Source organism: Myotis davidii, unplaced genomic scaffold (genome assembly GCF_000327345.1).
Source record: "Myotis davidii unplaced genomic scaffold, ASM32734v1 scaffold616, whole genome shotgun sequence".
Lineage (NCBI taxonomy): Eukaryota > Metazoa > Chordata > Mammalia > Chiroptera > Vespertilionidae > Myotis > Myotis davidii.
This window is the reverse complement of record NW_006291965.1, coordinates 3,582,615-3,598,860: the sequence shown is the minus strand read 5'-3', so window position 1 is coordinate 3,598,860 and position 16,246 is coordinate 3,582,615. Positions and strand designations below refer to the sequence as shown.

Sequence of the window (16,246 nt, the reverse complement as noted above, 5' to 3'; positions counted from 1 at the left end):
ACCCACAGGTTTAGAATCGCTGATCTAGAAAGTTAAAAAAAAATTTTTCAAGACTCCTTTTACCCACTTGCCACTCATTCTCCAAAGATACACACATGCATATATATGTGTGTATGTGTGTGTGTGTGTGTGTGTGTGTGTGTGTATTTGCTAAAAAAATTTTTCTTCCTTGCCTGTACAGGTAGAATAGAATGTCAGAATGTCCATTTTTTTAAAGCTTATAAATGGAAGTCATCTGACTTAATGGTGTATAAGCAGATATTAGAGAATATCCTTTTGAATAGCAGACATTGGTTTTAGTCATTTTGTAGAGTTGTCTTGGGGAGGTGGGAGGTTGCATAAGGGAAATGTTAGGCTGATATACAGAGAAAATAAATGTAATAAATGTTATATGCATTTATTATTTATTTATGTTTGTATAGCCTTCATATGTGCATAGAACAGGGTATTTATCTTTGGCTATAATATGATTATTACATGTCATATTCTTAACAGAGTTGTATGTGTTGGCAAATTTTTATTTTGGAGAGATGTGGTTTTTTAAATGTTTTTATTGATTTCAAAGAGAGGCAGGGAGAGGGAGGGAGAGAGGTAGAAATATTGATTGGCTGCCTCCTGCATGCCCCCTCACTGGGGAATAAGCCCGCAACCCTGGGCATGTGCCCTGACCAGGAATCCAATCGGTGATCTCTTGATGCATAGGACAACCCACAGTACACGGAGCCCACTGGCTGGGCTGTTTTGGAGAGTTGTAGCATTTTTGTATGTGATACTTCTGGACTGCCTAGAGGTAGTAAAATATAGCTTTGAGTGAAGGTTTCTAATTTTCTTGAGAAGTAAATGCATTAAAAACAAGAGTTACTTTGTGAAATTACTATTAATTCTGTTTAGGTCTGAAATTCAAAACTGGTTTCTAATTTTCTTGCCAAATCTTTTTTATACTGCACCAGCTCACAGCCAATAGCCCCAAATTTATATGTAGACAAAGCTTCCAAAAGGTCAACAATGTGATGTTTTGAAAAATAATTTAAAAGAACTTAAGTATTACAGGACAATTCAGGAACAGATGACTTGCTAAAAATACATCTTTACTGAATAGATTTACTACTGAATAGAAAGGGATTTGTTGCTTCATGTTATATAAAATTTTTCAAATAACATTCATGTACCTGTCAACAAATAGAGGGTGTTAATTAGAATTCATTTAACAGATATTTGTTAAGCCTGGATGTGAGGTTCTCTTTCCAGGATGGTACAGCCTTATTCTCTAGAGGACACAATGGTAGGATTTGTTAGAGCCTCAGGGCAAGAATAATTGTCAAAAATAGTAAACTTGGTCTTTTGGCAAGGAACAATTTTTGCTACAATATTCTTCAAGTTCTATGACTTCCATGATTTGAATGGGCCTGCAGTTAAATTTATAGCGTTGTACCTAAAGTGGAAATCAGTACATCATTACTGTAGTTTTAGTTTAGCCTTATTTCCTCCAAAATAGAATTGGGCAAACTTTTAGAAGAAAAACACTTTTCTCTATAGACTTAACCAATGCTGTTAAATAAAATTATTAATAGTTTGCTCTTAGGTTTCAAATTATTCAAATATCTTAATGATCTGTCTCTCCATGAGTTGTGAAACTGGTTTGATGAAATAATATTTTTAGAAAATGTGCTGCCAGAGCAAAGACGGTGAAGTAATTTTGAATGTAATTTTTAGGCCATCTTTATATATACTTATGTGGTTATTAACATACTAGAGGCCTGACGCACAAAATTTGTGCAAGGGGCTCGGCCCTTGTAGCCGCAGCAGCTTGGCTTGGCCCTCACATCCCGGGCTTCATCCGGAAGGTCGTCAGGAAGGTCATTTGGCTGTCCAGTCTAATTAGCATATTACGCTTTTATTATTATAGATAGATGTGTAACAGTGTATGCAAGACTGATTTAATAAGACAAAAAGCTTTCACAAAGATTTAAAAATAATGTTCATTTTACTTCTATTATAAATTTTAGTAATGTTTACTTAAGGGTAATATGCAAATTGGCCCTAACAGCAGAACAACTGGGAATGACTGATCACTATAACACACACTGACCACCAGGGGGCAGACGCTCAATGCAGGAGCTGCCCTCTGGTGGTCAGTGCGCTCCCACAGGGGGAGCTCTGCTCAGCCACAAGCCAGGCTGATGGTTGCCAGCACAGCAGTGATGGTGGGAACCTTTCCCGCCTCCTCAGCAGCACTAAGGATGTTCGACAGCAGCTTAGGCCTGGTCCCCGCTGGCAAGTGGACATCTCCCGAGGGCTCCTGGGCTGCCAGAGGGATGTCCAACTGCCACCTTAGGCCTGCTCCCCTGGGGAGTGGGTCTAAGCCAGCAAGTGGACATCCCCCGAGGGGTCCCAGACTGCGAGAGGGCACAGGCCAGGCTGAGGGACCCCCCCCCAAGGGCACAAATTTTTGTGCACCGGGCCTCTAGTATATTCATAATGATGAAGATATTTGCTAAAGATCCTGATAAATCTTCTGAAGTGTAGTTTTTTAAGGGAAGTATATTAGGCTTTAACAAATTCTATTATTATGTCCTCTAGAGTGGACAGGAATGGAGGGGAGGTATATTAGATGTGCTTAAAGTACAATTTCAATGATTATCTTTTAAAATAAGTAGTGATGAATATTTAGAACAAGAGCAACTTTATAAAAAGGAAAATGCCTAAAACCTGAACTACAATGTTCTATGTTTTTATGACTTTATTTAAATATGGAGGGTTTTCCTTTTAAGAAGAGATGTCAGGGGATACAATTTAATCTCCCCTCCACCCCCTCCCCAAAAAAACACCCTACTGATTCACAGTAGGAACAAAAATTACCAATGAAGAAGAACTAATTCATTATTCAGTAATAGAGCTTATTAAAGTCTTTGTCAGAGGTGAAAAAGGGGTCTCCAAAGTAAAATCCTTTGTGTTAATATTAGATTTTGTTACACTACCGTAACTTCTTTCAAACTTTGTTTTTGTTCAGCATTTAACAGAAGAAAAACCTGATGGCCTTATCAATGAAGCTTCTAGGTATTCATATTTAAAGTATATATTGATTACTGGCTAATTGGAAAGAGAAAATTATGAATGTGAAAACCAAAAACAAATATAAAAACATAAATCAAGGAATTGATTATCTTTTTTTTCCTGTGGTTGAGTTATTGCTATTTATAATAGTCTGATAACTAAACTTTTGTTTAAATCTTTTTTATTATAGCATAAAGTTAGTGCTGGGCATAGGAGTTCTTAATGAGGAGTTTGGGAACCGTTAACATTTAGAAAACATTTTCTTTTAAAAATATTTTCTTATTATACCATTTCTTTGGGATTGCAAATGATTATAAAAAAGTTGGCTCACTTCAGAACAACAGAGGAACCAATATGGATATGGTTTAATTTGGCAGTTAGAACATATTTTGTTTAAATACCTTTATGCTTCTAATTGTTTTGTCTTTAGACTTAAAATATTTAAATTAGTTTGCCTACTCTAAGTATATTCTCACTAATAGGAAAAAGGTTTTTGGATAAGTGACAGTCACTAAATATGCTGCTGGGTTTAAGAATGAGCTCCCTTGAGATTTGCTATGGATGATTCAGACATAAAAAAGGGAGACTGCAAGCAACTGTTTAATTCCCTATCGTTTTCGAGTGTGGTACTCTGTTGTTTTGTAATCCTGCCTAAGCATTCATTTGGTATATACTTATAATTCAAATTAGACTGAACTTAAATGTTTTTGTAACTTTTTGCTTTATTAAATTATCTTTATTATAGAAAATGTAAATAAACCAACTAGAAAATAGCAAAATATTATAAAGCCAAAATAAAATTAAATATAAAAGACCTCCAATTTAAAGATTGCACCTGCTTATATTTTGAAATGTGCACATTCATGTAAAATTTACTTAGAAAAATAGGGATTGTGATATGCATGCTATTGAAACCTGCTCTTTTCATGAATTAAAATTAATTTATTTTTGAGAATTTGATTGTGTTATTTATTAGCTATACTTCCAGGTAGCACAGCACTAGAATAGGAACAGATAGTCTCATGATTAAAATTTCCTGAGGAGTTGAGGAAAATTTAAAGTCTCCTCAGCTTTACTATTCCTGTTAGTAGAATATTTAACTTCTGTTACAGTAAGCTCTTTTCTTACTCGGCTTTCTGTTAACTGGATTCTTTAACTTGAATTTATGTATACTGTTTTACAAAAAAATATATGTTCATAGTGATGAAATAGATATTTGTTAGAGATCCTGATAAACCTTCTGAAGTGTAGTTTTTTAAAATACTGTTTAATGTTAATAAAACTTAATTCACTGTATTTCTTTGAAAATTATGTTAACTATTACATGGAATATTTTAGTAAGTAAACTGTCTTTATTTTTGCCATATTGGAAATCTAAATTTTATGCATTTCTTTACAGAGGAAATCATGAGTTGATAATCATCCTAATTGTAAATCATCCTTGATTGTAGACTTTTGAGGCTTATTCAAGAGTAGCAAGTGAAAGTACTTAGTAAATATTTTTAATGAATAATGTGAAATCTGAATTTATATAGTAGTGAATACAATTTATTCTTACTATCTGAAGAATAGGTTAGGAGTAAATTGAATTACTATAGAGAGTACTATATAGTTTTTTAACTGATAATTGATCTGAAGGAGATGTTTCTATTTATTTTTTTAATTTCTTAACATTTTTGTTTTGACATCTGTTCTTATTTGCTAATTTAGGCAAGTTGCTCTGGCAGATATCATCCTCATCAATAAAACAGACTTGGTCTCAGAAGAGGATTTAAACAAATTAAGAACAACTATTAGGTACAAAATTATAAGTGTTAAGTACCTACAAATTCTAAGTGTACTACATAAAATATTTTTACCCTGTACCCTTAGAGAATCACATGTATTGTTATTGACTGACTGTTACATAAGTAGCACTATATGAAATTATTCCCCATTGCTTACAGAGCATGGCTCAAAGTTCATAGACTGATATTCAGGGCCTTCTGACATCATCCTCCTTTTCCTGTCTTTTTGACTTTTTCCTTACATGAAGTTCTCTGTATCCGGGATGATTATTTACTTACTAGAGGCCCGGTGCACAAAAATTTGTGCGCTCGGCGGGGAGGGGGGGTCCCTCAGCCCGTCCTGTGCCCTCTAGCAGTCTGGGACCCCTTGGGAGATAACGCCCTGCTGGCTTAGGCCTGCTCCTGGGTGGCAGAGGGCAGTCGGGCTCTGAGCAGGGCCCGACCAATCCCTAGGTGCAGCCCCTGGTCGGGCTCTGAGCAGGGCCGATTGGGGAGTTGGGGCGCCGCCCCCTGTCATGCACAAAGCAGGGAGATTGGGAGGTTGTGATGCCACCCTCAGCCATGCTCAGGGTAGGGCCACTTGGGGGTTGGGACACCGCCCCCTGTCACACTCAAGGCAGGATCGATGGGGAGATTGCGGCACCACCCCTTGTCACGCACAGAGCAGGGCCAATAGGGGAGTTGGGCCCCCATCCCCTGTCACACACAGGGCAGGGCGGATCAGCGGGTTGGGGCGCCGCCCTCTATCACCCACAGAACAGGGCCAATCAGGGCATTGGAGCACCGCCACTGTCACACTCAGGGCAGGGCCGATGGGGAGGTTATGGCTCTACTCTGTCACACACAGAGCCGCAGGGCGATCAGGGGGTTTGGGCGCTGCTCCCGTCACACTGATCCCGGTGCCAGGAGGTCTCGCAGCTCCGCTGATCCCGGTGCTGGGAGGCATATTACCCTTTTACTATATAGTAGAGGCCTGGTGCATGGGCGGGGCCGGCTGATTTGCCCTGAAGGGTGTCCTGGATCAGGGGGGGGGTCCCCACTTGGGTGCCTGGCCAGCCGGGGTGAGGGGATGATGGCTGTTTGCAGCTGGTCACACACCCTTCAGGGTGGGGGTCCCCACTGGGGGGCCTGGCCAGTCTGGGTGAGGGGCTGAGGGCTGGTTTCAGGCTGGCGGGGGACGGGAGCTCCCAACTGCTCCTTTTTTCAGCAGTTTTTTTTTATTTTTTTTTTTTTTTATTTTGAGCCAGCTTTATCTTTGAGGCTTGGCTCCAGCTCTTAGGCCTCCGTGGCTGAAAGTAGGTTTCTGGCCTTTGCATACAATGTTGCAAATCAGCTGGCTGAAGTCCAGTGGTATTTATTACAGTTTCTTAAACTGCAGGCTCAGAGGCCTGCAGCCGCAGGCGGGGAACGTTGGAGTCGGGGAACGTTGGAGTCCTCCGTCACTGAGGCAAGCAAGCCTCATGCTAGTTTCAAGCTGCCTGGCTGCCATCTTGGCTGACCATTAATTTGCATATCTCGCTGATTAGCCAATGAAAAGGGTAGCGGTCGTAAGCCAATTACCATGTTTCTCTTTTATTAGTGTAGATTTTCTCATGTGTCTTGTGAAATCCTTTTATTAGTCATATTGTGTTCTCACTCTGCCAGTCCTTGAATTCCTTTATCTTCTCTGTTTTTCTTCTTCATTTTCCCCCCAGCAATTTTATCCATTCTCTTAAACCCCTCCCTTCCCCATCTTTTTCTTCCTGTCTCCTATGTGAAGTTTTCCCTGACTTCTGTGGTCTTACTTTTACCTGTACCTTTATTGACTTTGTCTCCTTAACTGTCAACTGACCATACCTGTTTTCCAACTTGTTTTAATGTCTGCAGTATCCATGGCCTATGCCAATCAATATAGGATAATATGAATGATACTCAAATATGTGTTAAATGATCTAACAGTAACTTGGACTTTTCAAGTGAGGTTAGAGTTTAGGGACTTTGAATTGTTTTATAAAACCTAAACTAATACACCCCACCTATAAAGAGACATTGAATAGCATTTATTATTAGTCATCTTTAGTTGACTCAGTCTGCTGACATCAGATTTTGAATCTGTCAGTGCCAGTTCATATAGTATATGTTATGAATGGAATCAATGAAGCTAAGACTCATCAGGAGCTGCCTACAATGAAATGATTACAGAAGGAAAAATTCATGTTTTCCTCCATATTTGGTCTTATTTTAATAGTAATAGCTTCTCAGATTTACTATTAAAAACTGTAATAATGTCTTCAAGTGGAGGGCAGATAATATTACATAGTATTTAAGGTTATGGGTTTGGAATCTGCTTGGGTTTTAATCCTTGGTCTATTTCTCACTGTATTATTTTTAAGTCTCATCTGTAAAACAAGAGTAATACGTACCTCATAAGTTGGTTTGATTGGTATATGCGATAATGTTAGTGAACTTTGCACAGTGCCCAGCACATAAGTGAGTTTGTTGACTCTTACCATTATCAGAGTGTAGATTTTTTTTCTTCATTTATATAGTAATTTCAAAGTACAGTGAGTAAAAAAATGAAATAGAAAGATGGTTGACAATTTTGAAAAGTCTAGAAAGATGAACCAGTAAATGAAGATTACTTCTTTTACCCCTTTTGACACTCATTTCCTAAATTTTGTTCTCTTCCCAAAATCCCATGCATCATTGTGATTACTAGAAAAAAAGAACATAATCTATGTAGCAAACATTTTTGGATCTGAGATTATTACTGCTGGGTTTTTCTATTTCCCTAATGGCTAAGCTGGATCTGCAGGACTGACTGTTAGCCAGATAGTTGCCAGCCTGGACTGTACAGCTATACCAGAAAAGAATTTGGACAAAGCACATTAAGACGTTAAAGACCCTTTTGGCTGTTTACCCTCCATGGTATATCAGACTTGCAACTGACTCGAAATTAGATTTGGGGAGTTGGAAGGTAATCATTTGAGGGGAAAGAGCCATCATTTTACAGACTACATTCAAAAGACAAGATTAAGAACTTGGTGAAATAGTGGAGAGACTTGCCTCAGGATCATTGTATGCGGGAGGCCTTACCCATGAGAACAAGCTTGAACAAATAGCAAATATCATCAGCAAGTAACTCTAAAGGCAATAGAATTGATGATATGAAGATAACTAGATCAGGTGTACAGTATGTTGAAAAAGATTTAAGTATTTTGGGTGCCATGCAATGAGAGCCGTATTTTATTAGTATCAGAAATGGAAGGGTGGGTAGAGTTTCTACTCTGGGAATTGGAGACGTTATTCACTAAAACAGCAGTTCTCAACCTATGGATTGCGACCCCTTTGGTGGTCGAACGACCCTTTCACAGGGGTTGCCTAAGACCATCCTGTATATCCGATATTTACATGACGATTTATAACAGTAGCAACATTATAGTTATGAAGTAGCAACAAAACTAATTTTATGCTTGGGTCACAACATGAGGAACTGTATTTAAAGGGCCAGAAGGTTGAGAACCACTGCTCTGAAAGAACCTGGATGTATGACTTAATGTTACTGTGAGTATTCAGGACAGGCTGGGGTCAAAGCCACTCACCTAGGCTTTAATGCTAGCATGTGTATAGTCATTTCAACAAACTGTGCTTGGGGAATGGTGGGTATCAATAAAGTGTTTTACTTATATACTTATTTTAAGAACATTAGAATTACTGGTTATTTATGAATCACATTTTCTAAAGTGAAGGACTTTTTAAAAAATATATATTTTATTGATTTTTTTTTTTACAGAGAGGAAGGGAGAGGGATAGAGAGTTAGAAACATCAATGAGCGAGAAACATCGATCAGCTGCCTCCCGCACACCCCCTCCTGGGGATGTGCCGCAATCAAGGTACATGCCCTTGACCAGAATCGAACCTGGTCCCCTTCAGTCCGCAGGCCGACGCTTCATCTACTGAGCCAAACCAGCTAGGGCTTAAAGTGAAGGACTTTTTTATAAATCGCAAAGTAGCCCCTCATTCTGTGAGTTGTGCAGTAAATTTTTGCATATCATGTTTTAATGTCTCAGTAGGATATACCTGACTTATTATTAGAAGGAAAATAATAATTAAACTATAAAATATGTAAGTTTTGTTTTTCTATATTTTGTTTTTTTCTAGTTCCAGAAAAATTTGTATATGCTTACTTCATATTTTAGAAATAATATGCCTCGTATGTTTTTTAAAAAACAATATTTTTTACCTTTTCTACCTCATTTTTAAATTTATTTCAGATCAATAAATGGACTGGGAAAAATTTTGGAAACACAAAGATCAAGGTACTTGTAAAAAACTATTAGTGATATTAACAATAAATTTAGTTAATAATAAATATTAAGTAATTGATGAATATACTTGAATCTAATATAAGAAAAAAACATGCACATTTTTAAATTGATTTTTAGAGGGGGATAGAGAAAGAGAATCATTGATCGTTTGCCTACTGTACACTGCTGACTGGGGATTGAACCCACAATCTGGTTAAGTGCCCTGACTGGAAATTGAACCCTGGACCCTTTGGTACATGGGATGGCAGCAACCAGCTGAGCCACACTGGCCAGGGCACATGTGCATTTTTAAAACTAGGGTCCAGAAATGTTGATTTGAAAGGTCTTTATAAATTAGTTTGGCATATCTATTTATTTGCTTCTCCTTCTTGTAATTAAAACTGTAGAGCCATAACACTGTGCAACTGTGCTTTTGCTAATGAAGAGGAAAACGTAGGATATTCAGCTATTTATAAAAGTAACTAGTGTAGAAATCTGAAAAAATATATATTATTAAGAATCTTATTTTATTTTGAGATATTTAAATAGCTTTTTTATTGTTAATCCTCATCTGAGGATATTTTTCCATTGACACTCTTTTAGAGAGTGGAAGGGATGGAGAGGTAGGGAGGTAGAGAGAGAAAAAAAGGGAGAGAGGGAGATATCCATTTGAGAGAGACACATCGATTGGTTGCCTCCCACATGCGCCCCTGCCTGGGGTGGGGATCAAATCTGCAACCCACATACCTGCCCTTGACTGAGAATTGAACCCGAGACCCTTTGGTGGGCAGACCAATGCTCTAACCACAGAACAACACCAGCCAGGGCACAATATTTTGAAACCTTCCTAGTGTTTCATGGTTGCAGAAATCATCTGTCATGTAAAAATACATGGAACCTTTAAGTTCCTGATATATTCCTTTTTTAAAAACATTTTAATTTTCATTTCCTATAGGTTCTCTCTTTCCATTGTGTTTATACAGATGTGCATTACTTTATAAAATTATGTGTTCTTAATATATTCCTAAAATGGATTTCTATAGATTGAACTCTTATTTTCCATTGCATGCTTACAGGGGTATTTGTTAAGCTCATTTTTTTCAGCAAGAATGGCTCAGCAGCTGATAGACCCAGCAACATGCAGCCACAGCTCTGAGACTCACAGTTTGCAGTCTCTGCCACCTAGTTTTTAATTCAAAGATCTGTCCCTGAAAGTGCAGCAGACGCCTAAGTTGAGTGGCTCATCTTCTAGGGCAGAGATTAGAGGTGCTGACAGACTACCATAAATGTTAGGCAGTAACAGCAGCAGCTGCTTATATGCGTGTCAGCAGCTGGTGAATTAATTTTGTATGCATTCTCAGGAGCCACTGGTCTGCTGGCAGAGGTGGCAGAAGAATGCCCTGAGTGTAAGTTTTCTACAAGCATACACCAAATGTGCTCCCTGCATTTCAAATTCCAGTGTAGAAAATGTCTGATAGCCTACCTAACTCATATCATGAGCATTCTTCAGTATGTCTTCTTTCTATTGCATTTTACTATTTCTTTTCTCCTTAATGTTTCTTTCTTTATAAAATGACAGACAACTATATAATGCTTAAGTAAGGTTTTAAAAATCATGTCCATATAAATAGCTATAGTTCTGTTGTAATAGCATTTATTTGGCTCATATTTACAAACATCTTAAATCAGTTTTTTAAAGACCTGTGGATTTATCTTGCTTAATTTTTTTAATGTTGGTTTTTATTTAGGATCTTTATTTTCCTGTATAAAGGTTTCATCTTGAATAGTTTATTATATAATGATTTTGGTGTTTATATACTTTTCTACCATTGTTCTATATTATAGAATAGCAAACATGTAGTGATTAAATTTTGTTACTTCAAATGGATGAATGAACAGGGAATAAAGTCTCCTTTTTTTCTGTTTCTTCAGTGTCAGGTGTTTGCCAGTATATCTGAGAATCTAGGGACTTTGTGAAGTATCACTTCTTGTGTTGAGCATGATGTTGGGTTAGGATCCTTTTCAGTGAAGATCAGAACTCCATGGAAGAATTCTTACTAGTAGGTCAGGAATCTTATATCAAACTAGAGGCCCAGTGCACGAGATCCATGCACTCAGCGAGGAGGGGGTGTCCCTCAGCCTGGCCTGCGCCCTCTCACAGTCCAGGAGCCCTTGGGGTATGTCCAACTGACGGCTTAGGCCCACTTTCTGGTAGGCCTAAGCTGGCAGGCAGTCAGACATCCTAAGCACTGCTGTGGAGGCAGGAGAGGTTCCCACCACCGCCACTGCGCTCGCCAGCTGTGAGCCTGGCTTTTGGTTGAGCAGTGCTCCCCCTGTGGGAGCGCACTGACCACCAAAAGGCAGCTCCTGCATTGAGTGTCTACCCTCTGGTGACCAGTGTGCGTCATAGCGACCGGTCTTCTGCCATTGAATCGATTTGCATATTAGCCTTTTATTATATAGGATATTTCCCAAAATTCCTGAGGAATTGCAACTTGAGTTTCCCAGTTCAGAAACTAGAGATTTGGTGTTTTTTTTGTGTGTGTTTTGTTTTTTGGTTTTTTAAAAAATATACATATTATTGATTTTTTACAGAGAGGAAGGGAGAGGGATAGAGAGTTAGAAACATCGATGAGAGAGAAACATCGATCAGCTGCCTCCTGCACACTCCCCAGTGGAGATATGCCCGCAACCAAGGTACATGCCCTTGACCGGAATCGAACCTGGGACCTTTCAGTCTGCAGGCCGATGCTCTATCCACTGAGCCAAACCAGTTACGGCGAGATTTGGTTTTTAACAAAACAGTTGAAATCACTCTGATGGAAGTTTTGTGTTACTGTGTGTATTTTTTTTAATCCCTTAAGCATTTTGTGATAGACAAATGCTGACAGTAGTAAAACTGACCATAGTAAAGCTGCTATACGCATGTGTAAGAAAAAGCTTACCTAGAGAGTGTATAAGTTAAAGAATGACAATGATGTGTAGCATTGTTTTATTGGTATGTCTTAAGTGGATTTTGAGGCAAATGGGATTCTAATGGACCACACCCGAACTTTAGAAGCTGGAGGGAAAGATTAGAAGTTCCATTCTTATTTTTTTGTACTTTTTTTAAATCTTGGAGATATAAATGGACTGAACAGAGGAAAACCTAAATCCAATTTCTTAATAATAAGTTATTCTATTCAACAAACTGTATATTGAACATGCTACCAGTTGCTAGGCATTTTGCAGCATGTTAAGGGTTTAAGCAATGGGTAAGGCAAAAACATGGTTTTGAGGGTGATCAGTCATTTGAGGACGACAAAAGCAAACAAAAACCAATATATCATATTATTAATGTAACAGGAATATTAGATACACAGGAAGATAAAGAACAATTACTCAACTGTTCTTGATGAAGAGTCAGAAAATTTTGACTGAGAAGGTGATCATTGACCTGAGTCTTGAAAAATGAATTGGAGATTTCTAGATGGACAAGAGTAGCAATGGCATTCTAGGCCTAAAGGAGTTTTTATATTTGAGACACCAGTGAATATTTCAAAATGACTAGAACATATGGTATTATGTTGTAGAGAGAAAAAGAGGTAAGACTGAGGAGATAGAGAACTTACCACAAAGGTGGTGATACCACTTTTGCCCTGATACATAGCTTGGATTTTCTCCTGTAGGCAGCAAGGAGCTAATGAAGGAGTAAAAGCAGTATGACTCTTAGGAAATGGATTGAATATTGCACAGTTCTTCCAAGTCAGGAAATACAGGAAGGAAGGAGCAATTTTGGGGTAGGGTGATGTTAGCAGTGGGTTTAGTAAGGTGATTTAGTTCTGCAGGCTTTTGAGGTGCCACTGAGGAAAGCGTTTGGAAATTTAATTCTAGAGTTCAGGGTATAGCTATCGGATGGTATTGATAATTCACAGATCTGGAATTGGCTGGTGGCCCCTGTTCATGAGACTCACTGAACTTTGAAAAGATGACTATAGGCAATATCCCTGGAGTAGCCTCTGAACTTCCCTTTCCACCTTGGACAGCCAGAGCTCTCTTCCTTGTCATTCTCCTTTCCCTGGTCTTAGGCTACGTAAAGTACTCTAGACATAGGGAAAATTGAAAGTTCTTCATTGATTAGGTACTCCTGGCATAGATAGTTCACGAAATTAGGAGAAAAGATGAGCTTTCAAAGTTCTTTACTTTGCCCTTTGTGTTTGCTTTATTGTCTCATTTAGTTTTTACATGATGGTGCTAGTCTTTATTTTTTTTTTTACTATTAATATCCTGAAAAATATCTGATGTTTTTATCTTCAAAGGAGGAAATTAAATGCATTTGATGCCAGGGCAGTTTGCTTTCTAGTGAGTGAAATCATTTATTTTTCATGGCGATAATAGATTTGAAGAAAGTCTATGGTCACTTTTATCTGGAAGCTTAGACTTTTTCCTCTTTTACTCTCCATTGAGAATCTGGTGAGAATACAGTGAGACACTTTGATATTTTATCATTCTCTATAGAATTTAACCTATACAGATCTAGTGTTGATCCTATCTGTTTTAGAAATGTCAAAAGAATCTGAGTACAAAGCACAGTTATCTCTAAATCTATGACATGTATTCTCAAGGACACAGTCTTGGTGAAACTAGTTTATTTAGAAGCTTGTGTTACAAAATTGACTTTTGGTATTCACACAATTGGCTTGAATTTTGATATTCACACAAATGGCATGTGTAAACATTTTAAAACTTTAAAGTTATTTCATAAGGTAAAGATAATAAACTTGGGGGAAACTTCATTCATCACCTGTCAGTATAAATATTTGCTCAGTTGTGATAGTGAAAAAGGGAATATGTTTAATGTTGAGGCTTTGATCTCTTATATAAATTGATATTAAAAAATTTATTTGCCCGGCCAGTGGGGATTAGTGGTTGAGTGTCAACCTATGAACCAGGAGGTCACGGTTTGATTCCTGGTCAGGGCACATGCCCAGGTTGCAGGCTTGATCCCTTGTGGGGGGCATGCAGAAGGTTGCTGATCAATGATTCTCTGTCATCATTGATGTTTCTATCTCTCCCTCTCCCTTCCTCTCTAAAATCAATATTTAAAAAATTTCTTCGTGGAACATTTATTTTTTTGCTGGATCATTTTCCTAATTTTGCTCATCTAGAATATCTGGAATTTGAAATTTACAACAGAGAACTTTGGTGTATTCTTCTTCTAATAAAATGGGAATTTGTCTGCCTTGTGCCAGGATAAGCATCCATAATCTAACAAAGAGTATTGTTGGCACAAGTATGAATATATGGCAGACTGTTGAGAATGAGCAAAGCAAACACAGCTGGTCAGTCAGTCCTACTAGTAAGTTAAAAGAGAAGGTTTAGTTTACATGTTTACGCATTTTTTAAAATCTTGACTTGGTTTGGTTTTCCTTGTGAAAAATGTAATAGATGTTTGGCAAGTTCCTGGAATCTAATTTTGAAATTTAATTATATGGTTGTCATTTTCTTTACATTGTAGCTTTGATTATAGAGAAATCACCATCCTTAACTGTTTAATAGACTCATGTAAAAATTGGAACTAAATCACCAGTCTTCATAAATTTATGAGTTTAAAACAAAGCTAATGCTAATTTTGAAATGATCGTCTCTTCTGATTTGAATACTTGCTTTCATAATAAGGCTTACTTAATTACTACTAAATAATTCTAACATAATGTTTATGCAGATAGAACACTAACTAGGAAGTTTCAGTTTATATGCAACACCATTTTGAAGGAAATGAAATCAAATCACATTATTTGCATATAGATACGGGTCCTAAAGTGAATATTTCTAATGCAGTGGTTGTTTGACTCCTCACATTCTTACAATATTACCTGTTAAATATCATGGAAGGAGGGAGGTGGAGTAAAAGAAATATGAAAATTCTATTTGTTCCACTACTCTCATTTCATATTTTAAGTAATAAACTGCTGCTTTGAAAAGTTTCAGTTCTTTAACTGAAATTTATGTATATGAATGGATTTTTACGATTAAAAAGGTAACTGAAAATAAATTTAAAAAACTAACTAATGCTTGGGGCTGGTGGTGGGATGGGCTAGAATGGGTTAATGGGGGGGGTGGGGCATATGCAATACTTTAAACAATAAAAATCTAAAAAATATTAAATAAATAAACAACAAACTAAAGAAACTATAGCTTATTGAAGCAATAACCAAGTGACCTGGGTCTTAGACCATTCAAGCAATTTTTAAAATTTTATGTATTAAATCTATAAAAAGGTTATTTTTAGAAGCTTTTTGTTTCTTGCCTGTCATTTTTGTTTTCCCAAAATACTATGATATACTGATAAATTTTTGGCAAAATAGTCTCTGAGATTTTTTTTTCTGGATTAATTGAATATATTTTATAGAATTTTACACTGTTACATTGGTTTTCTTTCTTTTAGAGTTGACCTCTCTAATGTGTTAGATCTTCATGCCTTTGACAGTCTCTCTGGAATAAGGTATGTTTCCTGTATTTTGGTCATTTTTATTATAATGTACCTGTTATTCCACAGTTATAGTTGTTACGGGAATGATTTACAGAGTTACACACTTGATTTAAGCTTCCTGTCATTCTTTGACATAAAAGACCGCTCCGAATGATTATGTTCTTGAAAGTTTTGTTAATTGGATATTTGGAAATCACAGTACATTTTCCTATAGAAGTTATAGTGTAAATGGTAGTTAACTTTAAGACTAATCATTAATATTTTTATACCAAATATACATAACATTTTCTATGACAAAATGCATGAAATACATAGACAATTTTAGCTTAGGATATTACCACAGATACTTTCTTTCCCCTCAGTGATGGATCAGTTTCCTGTGTCTTTCCCCAAAGGGAATCTTTTTTATAAGAAAGAGCATAATGTAAATTTCTTTTCTGTACATTAGTATCTTTTTTTTAAAGGCATCTTAACCATTTTTTAAGTGTATAGTTCAATCAAGTATATTCACATTGTTGTGGATTGGCTCTACAGAACTGCTTTATCTTGCAATACTAAAACTATACCTACTCAGGGACACCTCTCCATTTTTCCCTCCCCACTGCCCTTGGCAGCCATGATTCTATTATCTGTTTCTATGAATTTG

At 37.2% G+C, this 16,246-nt stretch overlaps 1 protein-coding gene across 4 annotated transcripts in view; it reads left to right on the top strand.

Annotated features, from left to right (window-relative positions):
- The window catches only part of LOC102774575 (COBW domain-containing protein 3), a 45,024-nt gene that overhangs the window by 19,679 nt on the left and 9,099 nt on the right, over positions 1-16,246 (top strand). For 3 of the 4 annotated variants that reach the window (XM_015565023.1, XM_006765293.2, XM_015565024.1), the window contains 4 exons: positions 3,011-3,057; positions 4,765-4,851; positions 9,096-9,140; positions 15,556-15,612. In XM_015565023.1, the coding sequence (XP_015420509.1) occupies positions 3,011-3,057; positions 4,765-4,851; positions 9,096-9,140; positions 15,556-15,612 (236 nt within the window). The remainder of the gene's footprint in view (positions 1-3,010; positions 3,058-4,764; positions 4,852-9,095; positions 9,141-15,555; positions 15,613-16,246) is intronic. The other variant, XM_015565022.1, reaches the window with a different exon arrangement.